The sequence below is a fragment of the Ovis aries genome, chromosome 24 (assembly GCF_016772045.2).
Source record: "Ovis aries strain OAR_USU_Benz2616 breed Rambouillet chromosome 24, ARS-UI_Ramb_v3.0, whole genome shotgun sequence".
NCBI classification, from domain to species: Eukaryota; Metazoa; Chordata; class Mammalia; order Artiodactyla; family Bovidae; genus Ovis; species Ovis aries.
In genome coordinates, this window is record NC_056077.1 from 27,782,532 (window position 1) to 27,802,354 (window position 19,823).

General features: G+C 48.7%; 2 protein-coding genes across 3 annotated transcripts; one reads left to right on the forward strand and one right to left on the reverse strand.

Moving 5' to 3' along the window:
• Window positions 1-310: 310 nt before the first annotated feature.
• FUS (FUS RNA binding protein) lies at window positions 311-10,348 on the forward strand. 2 transcript variants are annotated; one of them, XM_012104405.4, is made up of 15 exons: window positions 311-395; window positions 1,940-1,964; window positions 2,051-2,205; window positions 2,974-3,118; window positions 3,290-3,474; window positions 3,677-3,884; window positions 5,518-5,552; window positions 7,069-7,101; window positions 7,698-7,801; window positions 8,291-8,420; window positions 8,675-8,776; window positions 8,911-9,034; window positions 9,497-9,597; window positions 9,710-9,857; window positions 10,145-10,348. In XM_012104405.4, exons 1-15 carry the CDS (start codon window positions 383-385, stop codon window positions 10,182-10,184), a joined length of 1,548 nt encoding a protein of 515 aa, XP_011959795.2. In that variant the 5' UTR covers window positions 311-382; the 3' UTR covers window positions 10,185-10,348. The 2 variants fall into 2 exon arrangements, with proteins under 2 accessions (XP_011959795.2, XP_011959796.2); XM_012104406.4 differs by having other exon boundaries at window positions 2,977-3,118.
• A 7,897-nt stretch (window positions 10,349-18,245) lies between these two features.
• On the reverse strand, window positions 18,246-19,558 carry LOC101105208 (apoptosis-associated speck-like protein containing a CARD). Its single transcript, XM_004020924.4, has 3 exons — window positions 19,231-19,558; window positions 18,947-19,003; window positions 18,246-18,609 (listed from the first exon to the last, which is right to left on the reverse strand). Exons 1-3 carry the CDS (start codon window positions 19,505-19,507, stop codon window positions 18,353-18,355), a joined length of 591 nt encoding a protein of 196 aa, XP_004020973.1. The 5' UTR covers window positions 19,508-19,558; the 3' UTR covers window positions 18,246-18,352.
• Between the last annotated feature and the right edge of the window lie 265 nt (window positions 19,559-19,823).

Genomic DNA, 19,823 nt, shown 5'->3' on the forward strand with positions numbered 1-19,823 from the left:
TGGGCCCCTTGCCCCGCCCCCAGGGGTTAATCGGATCGTACCATTATGCCATCCTAGGGGCGGAGGTGAAACGTGGGCTAGTCTTGCAAAGCAAATAGTTCTTTGTCAGAAAAAAAAGGGTTATCTATATGATCTGAACGTTTCTTAGTTAATATATTTCCTTTCTGCCTGCTAGGATCCTCTATACTCCCTGAAGAGTGCCAGGAGTCCGGCCATGTTTCCCCCTTTCCTTTCCGTAGTTGGTACGTTCCCCCGGGAGACGTAGGCGGGGAGGCGTACATAAACCTCGACGCAGGAGGCGGGGTTGCTCAGTCCTCGAGGCGTCGGTGCTCTGTAGTGTTGGAACCTTGTTGCTTGTCGGCCTGTGCGCGCGTGCGCGGACATGGCCTCAAACGGTAAGTAAGGGCGCGAGGCGATCGTGGCGCGCCGGCCCCGGACCTCATTCCTTCCCAGTCCGGCTTTTGTTTTTCGGTGGGACCCGGGCGGCTATCGAGTGCAGGATCTTTTCCTCGCACCACTGGCTAGAAGCAGCGGAGAGGGGTGGAAGGGGGAGGCCGATGTCGCCATTTTGTTTTGCTCATCTGGCGCCTCGCGTGGGGCGGGAGGTCGTCCCTTCGTTGCCCCCTTCCTTGAGGTGAGGGTTGGGAGAGACGCGGCTTAGTGATTGGGAATGGGAGGCATGGATGGAAATGCTCGGCCTCCGTATCCTCTTCTCCCCCTCGTCCCCAGCCCCGCGCTCGGGCCCGCTTTGTCGCAGTGCTGCATCCGGGCACTCGGAGGAGCGCGCACGCGCTTTGCTAGCCCCTCCTCCCCTTTCTGGCGGCGCGAACCGCCCCCCCCACCCCGGTCTCCTGTCTGCCCTGCTTTTTGTCGCGAGACCCTCGGCTGGAGGCTCCGCGGCGCGCGTCCGGTGTGGGCCGCGCCCCCGGGGTCCTTCGGGAAGGGGCGGGACCGCCTCGTTCCCGCCTCGCTTGCCACGCGGCCAGAGGCGGAGGCTCGGGGTCTGGGCCGCGCGCCCGCTTAACGGCTGGGGGTGGGGGGCTGGGGAGTGGTCCAACGGTCTTGAGGACTGGGCCCGAGGCCTTTCCCGCCTGAATTTCCTCTTGCAGAGGTGGGAACTGAAAAGAACTGTCGCCTGGGGCCACACCCTCTCTCGGTGCTTTGGCTCTTTCCTGCGGGGGAAGCGCCTCGTTTCCTGTATCGAGGAGATGAGCGGATCAGGCCCGTGCGTCTTCCATGTGGCGTTTTAAAAAGCACTTTCGCTGCTTTGGATTCGCCTAGTCTTCCCGCAGCCCCGAGTTAGCCAAGAGGGACAGGAAAACGCACTCGTTTGGGAGCCACAGGGCTGGGGGCTTGAGTACCAGCCAACGTGCTGATCAGAGTGCTCTCTTCCCTTGGTTAGCTGGCTTTGCACCAGAAGCTCCCATTTCCAGGCTCCAAGATTGGGCAAAGGGTGAAGCGTGGCGTTTTGTGAGACATTCTTGTTCTTTGGATTGAGAAAGCGGAGGCTCCCTTCGGAACAGTTCTGCCTCTGGCTTGAATTAAAAACCTGTCCTGCTGAAACAGCTGTGTGGTTTCAGCCTAACTCTTGGCGATGTCTTCTTTCTCAAGGGAGCGTGGGAAAGAAATGCGTAAATCTTTGCAGTTCTGACATCGATTGAAGTTGCGGACAGGTTGCTGCTGTCCGTTAGCACTCTTGCTTTTTCAAGTACTTAAGGCGTCTTTCTTGGTTTTGTGGAAATGCGCTTTCTCGTTGCCTTTTTCATTGTAAGAAAACTTGTCTGGGGTCTCACAGACTGCCCCTCTCCATAGAATTTCATGAGGGAATATATGCCTCCTTTGTTGATTTTCTTATCTGGGGACCCTGAAGCTTAAGTCTTTTAGCTCGTCTATTCTGAGAAATGGCTGAAGGTAATATAATCCTGTTTTTCTTTTGCAGACTATACCCAACAAGCAACCCAAAGGTGAGTGTCCCTTCTGGACTTCCAGAGTTTGTAGAGGGTGAGGGTGGTTAAGATGTCTTTTCCTGAGAGCACTGTTTTTTCTCCAGCTATGGGGCCTACCCAACTCAGCCTGGGCAAGGCTACTCACAGCAGAGCAGTCAACCCTACGGGCAGCAGAGTTACGGTGGCTACGGCCAGTCTGCAGACACTTCGGGCTATGGCCAGAGCAGCTACGGTGGTTCTTACGGACAGACCCAGAATAGTGAGTCTTAGTGGGTCACCCCACCTCTTCTGCTCTTTGTGAATGTTGCTTTTCTTTTTTTTTTTTTTTTTGTGAATGTTGCTTTTCTTAAACCTAAGCAGTGCTGAAACATTCCCCTTAACCGGTTTTTGACCCTTAAAGCTCTTGGATGTTTTGAGTCCTTTGAAACAAAAAGACTTAATTGGTTTGTAATCCTGCTTCCTTTTATTTTCTGTTACTTTTTACTTTTCTGTTTATGCTGCTATTTTCCCAATTTCCCCTAAGCATGAAAGTGAAATGAAGGTGGGAGGAATATTCTCTAGAGGGAGAAATGCTTTAGGCTTTTAAAGAGGGAAAATGACTTGCTTGAAGACATTTGAAGTCAGGTGGCATCACGTGGATACACCAGGAAGTGGAATTTGCCCTGAGGTCCCTGGAGTGTAAATAAAACGCCTTGTCTTTATTTGTTCTGCCAGGGGCGGGCAGGTTAAAGTGCTGTTAGTGACAAGAGATCTCTTGGGCTATGACTAGTGGTGGTCCTGGAGGCTGGCTTTGGGGGTGTGTGGTATGAGGTTAGAACTTAAAACTTGAGTAGAAGTTGAAACACAGCTTTCAGGTAGAAAAGGTAATCTCTTTAGCTATGAGTTGCAAGATTGCCAAGCATTTTCTAAGAAGTTGACTTACCAAGTACAGGAAGCACTAAGTGGTATACAGGGCTGTTCTCAGTGCATTCCCTGCCTGTTCTCTTTCCTCATAGCTTCTGTGACTTCCCTTTTCCTTTCCTTGTAGCAGGCTACGGCACGCAGTCAGCTCCCCAGGGATATGGCTCAACTGGTGGCTATGGCAGTAGCCAGAGTTCTCAGTCGTCTTACGGGCAACAGTCTTCGTACCCTGGCTATGGCCAGCAGCCAGCTCCTAGCAGCACCTCAGGAAGGTAAGGAGTGGGTGTGGAGAGGACTGAAAAGATTAGGGGTTCAGCAGTGGGAGTAATTATCAGGGGTAATGGAGGAGAGGTGGTCTCTGTTGGGGCAGAGAATGGGATGTACCAGAAGTGAAGTCCTGGACACACTGGCGTTGTGACTCTTGTCTTTTTCTCTTCCCCTAGTTACGGTAGCAGTTCTCAAAGCAGCGGCTATGGGCAGCCCCAGAGTGGAGGCTATGGCCAGCAGTCTGGCTATGGTGGGCAGCAGCAAGGCTATGGGCAGCAGCAGAGCTATAACCCGCCTCAGGGCTACGGGCAGCAGAACCAGTACAGCAGTGGTGGTGGCGGCGGCGGAGGGGGTGGCGGAGGTGAGAGGTTTCCTTCTGCTCTGTCTCATCCCTGCTTTTCGCAAGAAATTGTATTCTAGGCCGTTACCCTGAAAGGGTTCTTAAAAACCCCAGCTTTATCTGCATTTCTATTGAAGTTTATTCCCTGGCACTCTTGAACTGTTTCATGCCACCCCCCAGTCTGTTTTGTCCTTTTTAAAGGCAAGCTGTTCTTTCCTGACAGGTAGCTATGGCCAAGATCAGCCCTCCATGAGTGGTGGTGGCGGCGGCGGCGGTGGTTATGGCAACCAGGACCAGAGTGGTGGCTACGGGGGAGGCCAGCAGGACCGTGGGGGCCGTGGCCGGGGCGGTGGCGGTGGTTACAACCGCAGCAGTGGTGGCTATGAACCCAGAGGTCGTGGAGGTGGCCGTGGAGGCAGAGGCGGCATGGGGTAGGTGTCTTGTGAGCCAGGGAGTACCATCAGTGGGACGGGAGGAGGGTTGCATGAGTCTCCCTTGACGCCTAGTCCTGTAGTGCATGGTTAGTCTGATCTGGGAATTTGTAAGGGCTTTGAGTTGGGGTCTTGACTGTTTCTTTTTCGTACATCCATCCCCGTTTTATTTTTGTGAGAACTTGGGAGCCTGAACTTCTACCCACACTTCTGTACAGAGATTTGAGTACTGACAACTTTCATCTCTAAAGAAAAAGAAATGTAGGGGTGTATGTGGATTGGAGTCATTGATATCCTAGGCAAGAAACATGGAAGTAAAGGCTTCTTTCTCTGCAAGGGAAACCGATGATCCCACTCCTGGTGACAGGGAAACTTGTTACTTGTATTCCCATGTGTCCGCTAAAGGAGCTGTCAATGGTTAACCTGACTTGAGCTTCCAGGAATTGGCTACTTTCTCTTCCTGTATTCTCTAGTCACTTGAATCCACGAACTTGACTTGTACTAATCTGACGGACTGTAATGATTTTGTGTGTGACTTGGTTCATGGGGCTCTCTGAAGTGTGCAGACCTTTTGGACAAAGTACAGTACACTCGACAGTGGTCTCCCACCCACTTGCTCCACTGTCCCCCTTCCTCCGGTTACTTGTCCAGCTGGACCGTCTTTCCTCCCCTTCCTGCTGAAGCTGAAGTAAAACCTTAGATTTGATGTTAGAACATTTGTCAAGTCTGTTGGTAAATAACGATTGGAGGCACCCTTCTCTGTCTCTCTTGAGAAGGGGAGGAATGTCAGTGTGTTACTCCTTTTGGGGAAAAAGTAAGTTTTTAAAAAAGAGTTTGTGTATGGTAAGTATTCAGAGGGGGGGTGGGGGCAGTGCCATAAACCTTACAGAAATAAGGAAAACTCTTGTGTGCGTGTGTTTATAATGCAAAACTTTAAAAAAAGAAAAGCAACTGTTATGTGACTGTTAACTTGCTCTGCATTTTATGTGCCACAGGTATGAAAGGTGACATTGCAAAATACTCCGCTCTTCTCGCAGTGTAGAAGGGGTGACCCCGGGGGTGGGGAGAGATCAAAACCAGCTCAGTAGTTAGGGAAGGGCTTAGCTAAGTTTTGTCTCGCTTTAAGGGGAAATTGCCTTTGGTTTTGACTTTTTATGGAAAGGGGTTGGGTCTGCTTGCTGCTTTCAAAGCAAAAAAAAAAAAAAAATCACAAAAATGTGTTCAGGGCTACCCCAGCCTGGTGTGAAGTGTCTTCTGGGTAAACTGGGGGTAGGGTTTTTTAAACCAACTACTGGGTTGGCAACTGCTTGCGACAAGAGGAAAAACATCTGCTACGTCGGAAGAACGGCCAAGGAAAATGGGTCATTTTTTTTTTTTTCCTAGAGGAAATAGATATATAACCTTTTAAGCAAAATCCTTAACAATTGTGTCTGAGAAATTGCACACGTGTGTGTGACATGCTCACAGGTCAGACAAGGGTTGGTCAGGAAGGGGAATGTATTTTAGTAGCCACTTGCATTATCATTTTCCCAAAACACCTACCTATGTTTGGGGAATGTTGAACAAAACCAAAAACCGCCCTTTTGTAGCCGTTGGAAGCTTCATGTCCTTTCTTCTAACTTGTCTTCTCCAGCGGAAGTGACCGTGGTGGCTTCAATAAATTTGGTGGTAAGTGAACAGAGTTTCCAAAATTCCCAACTCCCAGCAATGCTTTGTCTGATTGTTCATTTGCAGTTGTCTTAGCGTGTTTTAAGTGTCAAAAGTTTTGGAGTGTCCATATCCACCTCCAGAAAGGGGTGGGGTGGAATGCCACCTGCTGCCAGATGTGTGCTAACCTGGAGGCAGGCAGGGAGTAAGACTCAGCAGTCGTCTGGTACCAAATTGGTTTGACCCAGGTTAATAAGCGGTGTTTAGGAGGCCTCTTGACGAGTGTCGCCACACCCGGCAGTTAGTGACCACCGTTGCGAGAAACTGGAGAGTGTGCTGGAGCATGTGGTGCCAACTTGGCTTTAGGATCGATCCTTTGATCAGTGTGTCCGAGGCTTGTGTGTGTGTGTGTGTGTGTGTGTGTGTGACAACCTCCAAACATTTTAATTCTGGACGAGGGATGAAGTATTGCCCTGCCCTGAGGATGGTGACGTTGGTATATATTTATGTATTAAATACTGAATGGTGTCAATGCAATCCTACATACACGTATTTAAACTCAACTCAGATGGGCTAAATAGCAACTAGCTCTGGGCAGGAAGGTGTGAACTGCTTCCAAGAAAGGTTGGGAGCATGTGTGGCTCATGGGAAATAATCAGGTCTTAATAACAGCACAAACTGAATTCATGGAAAAATGGCAAATTGGAGAAGTCTCCCAGTAAGCTGGAACTTTTCTGGTCTGGTTAACTAACAAAGGGTTTCTTGATTTGTCTCAACATGTAAAGCCAAAGGCTTGGGTTCATGATTTAGGTGTGTCATTGAGTGTGGGTACAACATTTATATATGGTGAATTCAGATAAACTTTGGGCGAAGATGGTCTCTGGAAAAAAAAAAATAGAGGCTGCATTATGGAAATAAGATTTCTGGTCTGTTCCCTGGGACATGCTTAAAACATACAATAGCTATTTTGTATGGTTTTTATTTTCATGTGGTTTTTGGGGAAACAACATGGTTTTAAGACTGGTTTCGAAAGATGACATTAAAAATTGTTCTACAAGGGATAAGTGTCTTTGGTGCTAAAGTTTGGAGAAACTGTATGAATGCATATCACATTGCTGGTGGTGAGCCCATTTCTCTCTGGGGCGAGAGAAGAGGGCCAAGCTATGAGTTGGTTTGTTAACTTCAATGGGTCTCCCTCCTGGCCCTCCCAGTCTGTGCTGAGGACATTTCCCAGCCTGAGCTGGGGGAGGCAGCATTTTCTGAAGTGTGGAGTTGTCCCTGTGGGGACTCAAGTTACATGCAGACCTTAAGAAAAGGGGCCTGTGTCTTTCCCAGACCTGCCTAGGGTTTTCTCTGGGCAGGCGACCCAGAACAGGGTTTGGAGTGAGGCTGGCTGTGAGCACTTACCTGATATTTTGCAAAAGTTTGGATTTGGTGTTAATTATTTTGCTTGTCTTTCTCAGCCTCTTAACTAACGGCTCCTCTTTCCTTGTTTTTTTGTTTTTTTGTTTTTGTTTTTTCTTCTATGTCATTTAAGGCCCTCGGGACCAAGGATCACGTCATGACTCTGGTAAGTCCGCAGGTGGCAGGAAAGAAAGGCAAAAGTGGTAGCAGGACTTTCCTTGGATGTTGTTCAAACTTAAGGGAATCTGAAGAAGAGCGGGGCTAGAGAAGAGCGGGGAAGAGCGTTTAGTTAGGAGTAGCTGTGTTGAATAGTGTATTTAACAAGAAAGACACAGGGACGCACTTAGTGTATGTGTTGTTTTGATGATGTTTGTATAGGGCTTCCCTGGTGGGAATGCTGCGTTTTAGTGTAAAATTAGTTTCTTTGGGGGTCTTCAACTGAAAGTTGACAAACACTGGTGTGGTCTTGGGCAGTTAAATCCTGAGCCCTGGATTCTTTTACGAATTTCAACATATTTTAAGGGGTAGTTGTAAACCTAAATTTTAATTGGTGAAGCGGCTAGCATACAGGCACTCATAATGAAGTAGAGTTGGAGATTTGTCGGACCTACAGCACCAGTGCTTTATATTAATTGGTTTAGAAATTTTCTTTCTTGGAAAGCTAACTATCAAGTATCAAAGTTCAGGTTACTAAGTGTCACTGACTTATTTTATCTCTGGTTGTTTTCTGTCTCCATGTTTCCTGCTGTGTTGGGCAAGCAGAACAGGATAATTCAGACAACAACACCATCTTCGTGCAAGGGCTGGGCGAGAATGTTACAATTGAGTCTGTAGCTGATTACTTCAAGCAGATTGGTATCATTAAGGTACTTATGGGAACTTCTCTGGCAGGCCAGTGGCTAGGACTCCTCGCATCTACTGCAAGGGCACGGGTTTGATTCCTCATTGGGGAACTAAGATCCCCCCGGCCCCAATAAAGAGTGGCTATGTCCCCCCCAGCCCCGAAAGGTACTTCTGGGGCAGAGTGGATACATTCTATTAGTGCTGCAGGCTTTGGGATTTCATACCTTAGTGAAAATAGAAATCTTAATGGTTGCCTGCTTCATTTGTTGAGGAAAAAGCATTAACTGTTGCCATTCCAAAGGGAATCATTTTAACACAAAAAGGTACAATTGATTAAAAAGATGATTAAAACTTTTGAATTGTAGTCTATAATCTTTGTCATTTAATATTGAAGGGAGAAGCAGTTAACAGTCGATGGCTTTCTTTCAAGTTATGTATGAAATAGGAAGGTATGGTTTTGATAGTGCTGTATTCTCTGATAGACTGATGTGATCTCATGTTGCTTTCTTCAGACAAATAAGAAAACAGGACAGCCCATGATTAATCTGTACACAGACAGGGAAACAGGCAAGCTGAAGGGAGAGGCCACCGTATCATTTGATGATCCACCTTCCGCCAAAGCAGCTATTGACTGGTTTGATGGTATGTCTGAGGAGGCTGGGGGAGAGGGCAGCTAGCTTGGGGAAACAGGCTGCATTTTGAGGGTTTCTTTGAGTCTTCCAAGACTTAACAGCACTACCCTGTTGGTGTAGTCTTATATTTGGTTATGTTTCGTGAGATTGTAAACATTTGTAAGAAGGCAGAGTCTTCTCTTGATTGTACCAGGTATACTTTGGGACCCACAGGTCATAGGTCTTAATTAGAAGTCTCTTTTATACCTCCTTTATTTCTTATAGGTAAAGAATTCTCTGGGAATCCTATCAAGGTCTCATTTGCTACTCGGCGAGCAGACTTCAATCGGGGTGGTGGCAATGGTCGTGGAGGCCGAGGGCGAGGAGGTAAGGAGCTCTTTGTGTTGCTGTAAAGAAGTGATGGGGAGAGAAGAGGGAAGGAGGATGGTAAGGGCTTGTGTGGGAAAGACAGGTTAACCACACTTGGAAGGTGAGCAGACCTGTTCTTCGCTCTGTTCTAGGACCTATGGGCCGTGGAGGCTATGGAGGTGGTGGCAGCGGCGGCGGTGGCCGAGGAGGATTCCCCAGTGGCGGTGGCGGTGGCGGAGGACAGCAGCGAGCAGGGGACTGGAAGTGTCCTAATCCGTGAGTGAAACTGCTTAATTTTTTTCTCAGCCCTCTTGTACATGTGCCCTTTGATGTTAAGTTATGTGCCAAGTTGTTGCTTCAGTCCTGTCTGACTCTGCAACCCCAAGGACTGTGGATTGCCATTCCCTTCCCCAGGGGGTTTTCCCAACCTGGGGATCAAACCCAAGCCTCTTATGTCTCCTGTGTTGGCAGGCAGGTTCTTTACCCACTAGCACCACCTTGACCTTAGGACAGAGCTTGTAGTTCTGCTAATGTCAGGGATAGGCGTGGTTGGGAATCATCTAGACTGGGCTCAGTAACCTGCAGTCTTTGTCTCTGCTCCTGAGAAACGGGCCTCTTTGCTTTTCCGAGGCCTCATTTTCCTCACGTATCCCTGGGGTCACTGGAATTTTCATAATTCTAGGTCTTGGCCATTTCCACCCCCCTCCTACACACATTAATTGTCTTATTTTTCCTTAGTACCTGTGAAAACATGAACTTCTCTTGGAGGAATGAATGTAACCAGTGTAAGGCCCCTAAACCAGATGGCCCAGGAGGGGGACCAGGAGGCTCTCATATGGGTAAGGAAGAGGCAGAGCTGGTGTTGGGATCTGCAAGGAGGCTAGACAGGGGGAGGGAGGAGGGGTCTGGGGGATGTGATAGAGGGTTGAATCATGTTTCTTTATTTCCTAGGGGGTAACTACGGAGATGATCGTCGTGGTGGCAGAGGAGGCTATGATCGGGGTGGCTACCGAGGCCGAGGAGGGGACCGTGGGGGCTTCCGAGGGGGCCGGGGTGGTGGGGACAGAGGTGGTTTCGGCCCTGGCAAGATGGACTCCAGGTAAGTAAGACTAAATTGAAAGGGAACTAGAGCAGTTGACCAGAGGTCATGGGATTGCAGGGTTTGGGGAGCGTGGTTTCATTTTGAGGGCGGGGTTGGGAAGCTGAGACTTGGGTAGGAGACAAGGGAAGGAGACTTACCTGGGGGAGCTAGTCTGGATGCCCATGTGCACTCCGTGCCCAGGGAGACGAGCTGTCTCTCGGGGTGGGTAGCAGGGCAGGTTGGGTTTTGGGGGTGGATGGGTAGAGAGGTTGGAACCCAGACCTCATGGATGCTCTTTCTTGCAGGGGTGAGCACAGACAGGATCGCAGGGAGAGGCCGTACTAGCCTGGCTCCCGAGGCCTTGGAGCAGCTTTCTTCCTGTACCCAGTGTTACTGCCCTCATTATTTTGTAACCTTCCACCTCCTGATCACCCACGGGTTTTTTGTGTCGGACTATGTAACTGTAACCATACCTCTGGTTCCCATTAAAAACCATCATTTTAGTTAAATTTTCTTCCTTTACCCCCTCTTCACTCTCCTGGAGCGTGGATGTCCAGGTCAAGAACGTGGGGAGTTTTTCCTCTATTCAGATCAACCAACCTGCCTTGTGGGAACTGGAATAAATTTATTTGTTCCCGCTCAGCAGGAACTGGAATAAAGTGTTTGATACTTGGTTCAGGGGAGCAAAGGTCAAGTGTATCCTTGAAAGTAGAGATTAAACTTCTCTATTCACAGTCAAAATCAGATGAATGAAAGGGGTAAATGAAAAACATCGTGTGTTGCCCCCCATTTTTGTCCAGCCATGTGGAAATTTTTCTTCTGTGTTGATTGATGTGCTGATTTTTGTGGGCTTATTTTTAGCAGTTTTGTTCCTTTTAAGGAGTTCTGGCACTTTTCTAAGGGTGGGGCTCAAACAAACTTTGAGGGTGATACTCAAGTTTGATTGACCCTGATTAGATCATGTAGTTAACCAGTTGGTTTTTTTTTCCCAGGAAGGGGAGAAACAAACTGAGCACCTGCCTAGTGGCAGATAGGCTGTTCACAAGTTTTTGCAGATGGAAAACGAAGTGCCTGGGTTCTGTAGCTCTCACAGTCAGGAAATGGTTTGACGCCAGGATGCAGTCCTTGTCATCTTCCAACTTGATTTTCATTTCTTGGCGTTTCTTTCTGAAACAAATTCCTACCCCACTTATTTGCTTCAGTTCAGTTCAGTCGCTCAGTCGTGTCCGACTCTACGATCCCATGAATTGCAGCACGCCAGGCCTCCCTGTCCATCACCAACTCCCGGAGTTCACTCAGACTCATGTCCACTGAGTCAGTGATGCCTTCCAGCCATCTCATCCTCTGTCGTCCCCTTCTCCTGCCTCCAATCCCTCCCAGCATCAGTCTTTTTTCCAATGAGTCAACTCTTTAAATGAGGTGGTCAAAGTACTGGAGTTTCAGCTTTAGCATCATTCCTTCCAAAGAAATCCCAGGGCTGATCTCTTTCAGAATGGACTGGTTGGATCTCCTTGCAGTCCAAGGGACTCTCAAGAGTCTTCTCCAACACCACAGTTGAAAAGCATCAATTCTTTAGCGCTCAGCCTTATTCACAGTTCAACTCTCACATCCATACATTGCTCCATACATGACTATCTCAAATCCATACATGATCATTTTCTGAATGTTGAGCTTTAGGCCAACTTTTTCACTCCTGTTTCATCAAGAGGCTTTTTACTTCCTCTTCACTTTCTGCCATAAGGGTGGTGTCATCTGCATATCTGAGATTATTGATATTTCCCCTGGCAATCTTGATTCCAGCTTGTGTTTCTTCCAGTCCAGCGTTTCTCCTGATGTGCTCTGCATAGAAGTTAAATAAGCAGGGTGACAATATACAGCCTCGACGTACTCCTTTTCCTATTTGGAACCAGTCTGTTCCATGTCTAATTCTAACTGTTGCTTCCTGACCTGCATACAGATTTCTCAAGAGGCAGGTCAGGTGGTCTGGTATTCCCATCATAGAATTTTCCACAATTTATTGTGATCCACACAGACAAAGGCTTTGGCATAGTCAATAAAGCAGAAATAGATGTTTTTTTGGAACTCATGCCTTTCCATGATCCAGCAGATGTTGGCAATTTGATTTCTGGTTCCTCTGCCTTTTCTAAAACCAGCTTGAACATCTGGAAGTTCACGGTTCACGGCTTCATTGCTGAAGCCTGGCTTGGAGAATTTTGAGCATTACTTTACTAGCATGTGAGATGAGTGCAATTGTGCGGTAGTTTGAGCATTCTTTGGCATTGCCTTTCTTTGGGATTGGAATGAAAACTGACCTTTTCCTGTCCTGTGGCCACTGCTGAACTTTCCAAATTTGCTGGCATATCTTTCAGGATTTGAAATAGCTCAACTGGAATTCTATCACCTCCACTAGCTTTGTTCGTAGTGATGCCCACTTAACTTCACATTCCAGGATGTCTGGCTCTAGATGAGTGATCACACCATCATGATTATCCGGGGCGTGAAGGTCTTTTTTGTACAATTCTGTGTATCCTTGCCACCTCTTAATATCTTCTGCTTCTGTTAGGTCCATACCATTTCTGTCCTTTATTGAGCCCATCTTTGCATGAAATGTTCCCTTGGTATCTTTGATTTTCTTGAAGAGATCTCTAGTCTTTCCCATTCTGTTTTTTTCCTCTATTTCTTTGCATTGATCGCTGAAGAAAGCTTTCTTATCTCTTCTTGCTATTCATTGGAACTCTGCCTTCAGATGCTTATATCTTTCCTTTTCTCCTTTGCTTTTCGCCTCTCTTCTTTTCACAGCTATTTGTAAGGCCTTCCCAGACAGCCATTTTGCTTTTTTGCATTTCTTTTCCATGGGAATGGCCTTGATCCCTGTCTCCTGTACACTGTCACGAACCTTATTCCATAGTTCATCAGGCACTCAATCAGATCTAGGCCCTTAAATCTATTTCTCACTTCTTTCACTGTATAATCATAGGGATTTGATTTAGGTCATACCTGAATGTAGGCCTGGCTTAAGAGGATGCTGAATTTTAGGAAGAAAGACTTGGGAATGAGATAAGATGGTGAAAGGGGAAGGTTAGCTGAGAAAGTAAGATAAGGCTCCCTCCCCACAACACTAGTTTTCCTGAAGGTGGGACTCCGGGTATTGTCTGTTGAGACTGGTGTAATTAGGTCTCATTCACATCTGCCAGTACTCAAAAGTCTTTGGTATTTTGAGAAAGGGAAGGGGTTAGGCCAATGAGTTGCCACCTCAATAGTGCCCCTTAACCTGATATATATTTCCTGACCCCAGAAAACTACCCCCTCCTTCCAGCTCAAAACTTGAATTTAGGAAACTTGCCCACTCTTGCCAAGCAGTTGAAATTTGGCTACACAGAACTTATAACCAACAGCAAACAGTGTTTTTTGTTGTCAGAAGCACAGCTCATAAGAGTGCCTGGGACCCCTTGTGGGAAGTGCTTTTCTATTTCTGAAATTGTTGCCTTTAAGAGTTGATTCATCCTCAAACCTCTGGTGATTTGAGACGAGACTGTGGCTTTGTCCAAAGGAATAGCTTTGGACAGCCCTGCTGGGTGGGACTTCCCTGGTGGCTCAGTCAGTAAAGCGTCTGTCTACAATTTGGGAGAACTGGGTTCGATCCCTGGGTCGGGAAGATCCCCTGGAGAAGGAAATGGCAATCCACTCCAGTACTATTGCCTGGAAAATCCCATGGACAGAAGGAGCAGCTTGATAGGCTACAGTCCATGGGGTACAAAGAGTCGGATACGACTGAGCGGCTTCACTTCACTTCACTGCTGGGTGGAGGTGTTCTGTCAAGAGGAGGTGGAGCATGGCTGAAGTTCTCCAGGCAGTGCTTCTATTTGGCTTGTGGAACTTGGTACTTATGAGAATCCCTGAGATTTAGAGCCAAGGAAATGGCAGTGGTTCTCCCGCCCTCTTCTGCTTTTGATCCATCTTAAAATGATGTTTGGTTTGAATGGCATGAACACAGCTGAGAGGTTTATGGGTGCTTCACCTGGTAGGGCTCTGGTGTTAGGGTTTGATGGTGGTTCCTTTATCCCTGCTGTTAGAGGTGAGTCTGGTCTCACGCAAACTCTGGGAATAAGTGGGATTATTAGCAATTAGTTCTTGTCCTTTAAAAGGCTTCAGTGATTGGCCTCACCCTTCAGTAAAAGGAAATAGGGTCCTGGGCCTTCTCTGGTGGTCCAGTGGTTAAGGACTGCGTATTCCTGGTGCAGGGGGCTTGAGTTTGATTCCTGGTCAGGAACTAAGATCCACATGTGACAACAACGAAGGTCCTACTGTGCTACAACTAAGAGCTGAGGTGGTCAAACAAAAGAGTCCCGAGTGTCTAGTGGGTAGATGAGTTTGGGGGACTTTGAGGAGGATGGGTAGAGATGGGTGAAGACAGAAATAGCAACTGAGGGAATGTTTCGGTGGTTGATTCCAGTGCCAGTTCATCCTTTGGTGAAAAAATAGGCCCTGAGGGGTTTGAACTTTGGATCCTCTGCTCTTTGCTGTATTCCCCTGTAGGCAGCACCTGGCTGGTGATAGCCAGGCATGTTTTTTTGATGAGGATTGTAGGCTGGCTGGTCTTTTGAGTTCTAAAGAATATGTTATTATTAACTGAGTTACTGAAAATGTCCTGTGGTCTTGAAGCAGTAGGCATATGGCGTTTTTGAATTGGGACAGGCTAACTTAAGAGGAAGCCAGGGGGAGAATGTTACGGGTGGGTGGGGAGAAGTGTGCTGCAGGTCTGATTGCCACTGCCTGATTTCTTAATCTTTTTCACCTTTGCCCCCCATCACGTACTGGATTTCAGTAGCTCAGATAATATAGTGCAGAGGTTAGGTCATTGAGTCAATCATCCACCAGGGTTTAATTAAAAAAATTTTTTAATTGAATTTATCTGGCCGCACCATGAGTCGTGCAGGATCTTAGTTCCCTGACCTGTATTGAACATGAGCCTCCTGCAGTGGAAGGATGGAGTCTTAACCACCGGACTGCCAGGGAATTCCCTGCCAGGGGTTTTTACCAGATCTCATCCCAGTACTAGTCTCATAGACTCAGCTCGGGTCCATTGCAGCTATTGCTCTCCAGCGTTTCCAGAACTCAGACTACCTTTCCTACCTTTGGGCCCTCAAAATTGACTCTTCCCTCTTGAACTTTTTGTGTTAATAATTTTAGACAACAGGTTTCCACAAAAATCTGTTCACCTCCCCATGCAGTGGTCTTCGTGCTGCTGGGTGTATAAGAACTGAGGAAGTAGTGTCAGGTGGAACTTGCCATCAGGTTTGACTTCTGGGCTTGTAGAAGTCTGGTTCACAGTCCTTATGGTGTTGGCTGTTAGAGCTTTAGGAGACCACTGAATCTAAAATTGCTATTTTTTTAAAATATTGAAGTATAGCTAATCACGTGTGATAATTTTGGGTGCACAACAGAGCAACCCAGTCATACACATGCATGAATCCATTTTCTCGTAAACTCCCCTCTCATCCAGGCTGGGACATAACTTTGAGCAGAGTTCCCTCTACTATACATAGGTCACTCCTTGTTGGGAAAAAAATTCTTAACACTCTTGAGGCAGGAACAGAAGTGTCATGAGATTGGGTCTGGGAATAGTGCTCTGTGGATGGATCGTGCTCTCAGCTTGTTGGATTGTGGTTTCAACCTTAAATCAGGGTAATGGTGCTAGTGAGGAGGGCTGTTTTAACAGGAAGGACGATTGAGAGCCACTAACATGGAGATTGGAGACAGAAAAGGAGTTAGGACTATGGGGTCTGATTGGCGATTCCTTGTATGTAGTGGGGGACCAAGCTCAGGCGATTCTGGATAGAGAATGCCAAGGAGGGAGGAGAAAAACAAGGGAACAAGGAGCCAGGCTCTTCGGGTAGCGTCCTGCAGGTGTGCCACGGGGTGGCAGCGTTGCACCCGTGCTGCTTCCCAGTAGCTGTTCCCGCAGGATCCTTAGGGCTCTGTAGTGCAGCCCCCTCAGGGTTAACTTGTCTTAGATTTAGCCTGATGGCTATTTTATTATTTTTTTTAATTGGAGGATTATTACAATATTGTAATGGTTTTCGCCATACATCAGCCATGGGTATTTTGTTTTTCCCAGAATTAGAAGGGGAGTGGCCCCATCCTGTGTGTTCTTTGCCTGAATGAAAGTGAAAAGTGTTAGTCCTGTCAGATTCTTTGGCCCCATGGGGTGTAACCCACCAGGCTCCTCTGTCCGTGGAATTCTCCAGGCAAGAATACTGGGGTGGGTAGCTGTTCCGTCTCCAGGGGATCTTCCCAACCCAGGAATTGAACTGGAGTCTCCTGCAATGCAGGTGGATTCTTTACCAGCTGAACTACCAGGAAAGTCCATTGGAGTGGGTAGCCATTCTCTTCTCTAGGGGATCTTCCCGACCCAGGTATCAAACCCAGGTTTCCCGCATTGCAGGCAGATTCTTTACTTTCTGAGTCACCAGCAAGCCAAATCCCTGGAAAAAGTGACAGTGTAGTTGCTCAGTAGTTTCTGACTCTGCAGCCCCATGGACTGTAGCCTGCTGGGCTCCTCTGTCCATTGGGATTCTCCAGGCAAGAATTGTGGAGTGGGTTGCCGTTCCCTTCTCCAGGGAATCTTCCTGACCGAGGGATCAAACCCAGGTCTCCAGTGTTGCAGACAGATTCTTTACCGTTAGAGCCACGAGGAGGGCTTCCTTCTGCAAACCTTGGCAATCTGACCAAGGTGGCAAAGCCAAATCCTCTCTGGCAATGTGTGTCTTAAGTTGGGTATGCACCTGAATCACTCTGCTGCTGCTGCTGCTGCTAAGTCGCTTCAGTCGTGTCCGACTCTCTGCGACCCCATAGACGGAAGCCTACCAGGTCCCCCATCCCTGGGATTCTCCAGGCAAGAACAATGGACTGGGTTGCCATTTCCTTCTCCAGTGCATGACAGTGAAAAGTGAAAGTGAAGTCGCTCAGTTGTGTCCAACTCTTAGCGACCCCATGGACTGCAGCCTACCAGGCTCCTCCATCCACGGGCTGATTCAGTAATCAGAGTAGGGAAACGTTTCACAGACTGTGTGTGTGTGTGTGGTGGGGGTGGGGGTGGGCGTGGAGAATAAATGCTGCATTTGCTAGTTCTTGTGTCTAGGGAAGGTATTCCAAGCGAAGCCTTCATATGGCTTTGTTCATTCTGTGCTGGTGTATCATTGTGAATGGCACACCTGGACTGTCATACCTGGATCCCCAAGTCTGATGATCTGACTCCTGTGTATGGAGTATCTGGCCTCCTTGGTGTCTGCCTGTTGCTTTGCATCCATCCCTCCAAGCCAGAAAGAATTGGGGTGCAAAGTGTACCCAGGATGTGGTCTTAGGATGCTGGTTCTGTAACAGCCTCTGGAAAGACTCCTTAAGGTGCTGTTTTCTAGAAATAAATACTATTTTCTTTTGTTGACACAATTCCATCAAGAGAAGAAACAGCTGCTGGAAGTCATTTCCTGAAGTTTTGCTTTTGTGTTTGGCATGTTTTCTGGGCAAAGTGTAACCTATAATCCCTTTTTGCAGGGGGTGGGAGGGAGCAGCCAAGCCCACTGGTGTCAGTGCCTGAAGGAACCCTAGGAATACTTGCTTTGTGTTCTCCTGTTGGTGGCTCAGACGGTAAAGCGTCTGCCTACAGTGTGGGAGACCCGGGTTCAATCCCTGGGTTGGGAAGATCTCCTGGAGTAGTGAATGGCAACCCAGTCCAGTATTCTTATTTTTTTTAGGCTTCTCTGGTGGCTCAGGTTAAAGCATCTGCCTCCAGTGAGGGAGACCCGGGTTCGATCCCTGGGTCAGGAAGATCCCCTGGAGAAGGAAATGGGAACCCACTCCAGTATTCTTGGCTGGAGAATCCCATGGATGGAGGAGCCTGGTAGGCTACAGTCCACGGGGTTGCAAAGAGACAGACGCAACTGAGCGACTTCACTTTCACTTTTCACTTTCATCATTTCTCCTGAAAATGGCTCTAATTTTGTAGTTTTTTCCCTATGAAAAATGAAAGAGAAGCTTTGTAGACTAGTCTGTTTCTAAATGCATCGGTCGGATCTTGTTCAGTCGTGTCTGACTCTTGGTGACCCCATGGACTGCAGCATGCCAGGCTTCCTTGTCAAATTCGGCCCCCCACAATTCCAGGCCCTTTGATCATCTCTCTATTTTAATTTTTAGACCTTGGCCACAGGGTTAACTGATGGTTCACAGGTCTAAAGGGCAGACCCTTTAGGGTGGCATCGAAGGAGCCACCAAATGGTGAATGAGGGACTATTCCATGTGACTGAGGCAGGAAGGGTGAAGTGTTTGGGGAGCCTTGCTGCCCTGTGCGTGGATATGTAGCTCAGGTCCACATGTGCTTCCAGGCTGCAAGTAGGAAAACACACCAAGTACAAGTGGGATTTTCATGTATTGTGTATGAGAAAATCAGAGATTCCAGATAAGTTGGCTGGAACAGCCAGGGGTGGTATGTGGGAGCCATTGCTGGAGAAGGCGCCTCAGCTCTGCTCCAGGTCGTCCACCAGGTAGGGCTGGGTCTCCCTCAGCGCCTGGAGGAGCAGATCCTTGCAGGTCATGTTCCAGGCTGGAACGAAGCTGAAGAGCTTCCTCATCTTATCCGAACTGGTGCGCTCTGCCCGCACTGCCTGGTACTGGTCCTCTGTCAGGACCTTCCCATACAGGGCATCCAGCACCTCATCCACGACTGTGACCCGTGCAATGAGAGCCGCCCGATGCTGTTCCACAAAGTGCAGTCCTGGGGTGAGAGGGAGGAGAGGGGCAGAGCTGGCACCCAGGGTGGGCACTGGAGCCTGTCTATCCCTCTTGAACACTTTTCCCTCAGGTTGCCCCGAATGCAAACCTAAGGGGCAGGGCTCAGCAGGACCTACATAGAGTGGGATGCGCTTAACTTTACCTCCTTTACAGCCAGACGTGGCCCCAGGAGTGTGGGTAGGTGAGTGGGAAGAGTTGGCCCAACTTTGCACGCCCTGAATGCTCTTGGCCTTGACAACAGATTTAGACTGTGCAGGGGTGTGGTGGGGCGGGGCTGGTGAGGTGCCCAGGTAGGTGAGGTCAGAGATTGAAGGCCTTACCTGGCTTGGCTATCTTCTGGAGAGGGGCCTTGACCTCAGCTGGCACGTTTCTAGCACCTGTAAGAAAATGTTCAATGGTGTCTCCAAGTCTTTCTGAAGTCTCGGTCTGGAAGCCAAGGTCAGTACCCAGTGCAGGAAGTCTCCCCAGCAGAAGCTTTTATGAAGGGGTAGGAGGAACAGGAAGAGAAAGTGCCTGGAGAGGCAAACGTTGGGGCTGGGAGGGTGCAGATCAAGGGAGGGAGACTGGCCTGGACCTAGGAGGAGTGTGGCGGGGGCGCGCTCACCCTTGCTCATCATGGTCTCCTGCAGCTGCTCCGCTACCTCCTGCATGCCCATGTCGCGAAGCACGAGCGCCGTGAGCTCGGCACCGTACGCCTCCAGATAGTAACTGACGAGCTTGTCGGTAAGGTCCACGGCGTCCAGGGGCATCAGGGTCCCCCGGGGGATGCGTCCATAGCCTTCCCGCAGCGGCACTGAAAGCAGCTTCATCTTGAACTTTTTGAACTCGTCCGCGGTCAAGTTCTCTAGAGCATCCAGGATGGCATCGCGTGTGCACCCCATGTCTCCGGGGTCCTCCGCCGCAGCCGCCACTTCCGCTCACTCCGGGTGTCTGCCGTTTGGAAAGCCTCCTCTGGGGCGGGACCAGAAACTCCCCGCCTTCTCTCAATTCCCGTCTCTGCCCTAGAATGTTGCCCTCGGGTGTAAGACTTAACTACTATCCCGCGCCTTCCCGTCCCCTCCTGGCCATCGGGGGGCGCCCAGATCTCATCCTTTGGCTGATCTCTGAGGGGGGGTCCAGATCTCATCCTTTGGCTGATCTCTGAGGAGTGACCCAGGAGACCAGTGGAAAAGGGCTCATGGGTGGTGCCTGCTTCTC

Excerpts from the sequence above, each read along its gene's own strand:
- FUS (XM_012104405.4), top strand. Across the intron at positions 2,206-2,973 it reads TTACGGACAGACCCAGAATA|CAGGCTACGGCACGCAGTCA; the intron begins GTGAGTCTTAGT and ends CTTTCCTTGTAG. Across the intron at positions 3,119-3,289 it reads CCTAGCAGCACCTCAGGAAG|TTACGGTAGCAGTTCTCAAA; the intron begins GTAAGGAGTGGG and ends CTCTTCCCCTAG.
- LOC101105208 (XM_004020924.4), bottom strand. The coding sequence starts at position 19,507 with ATGGGGTGCACACGCGATGCCATCCTGGATGCTCTAGAGAACTTGACC. Across the intron at positions 19,004-19,230 it reads GGAGACCATGATGAGCAAGG|GTGCTAGAAACGTGCCAGCT; the intron begins GTGAGCGCGCCC and ends ATTTTCTTACAG. Across the intron at positions 18,610-18,946 it reads CCAGAAGATAGCCAAGCCAG|GACTGCACTTTGTGGAACAG; the intron begins GTAAGGCCTTCA and ends CTCTCACCCCAG.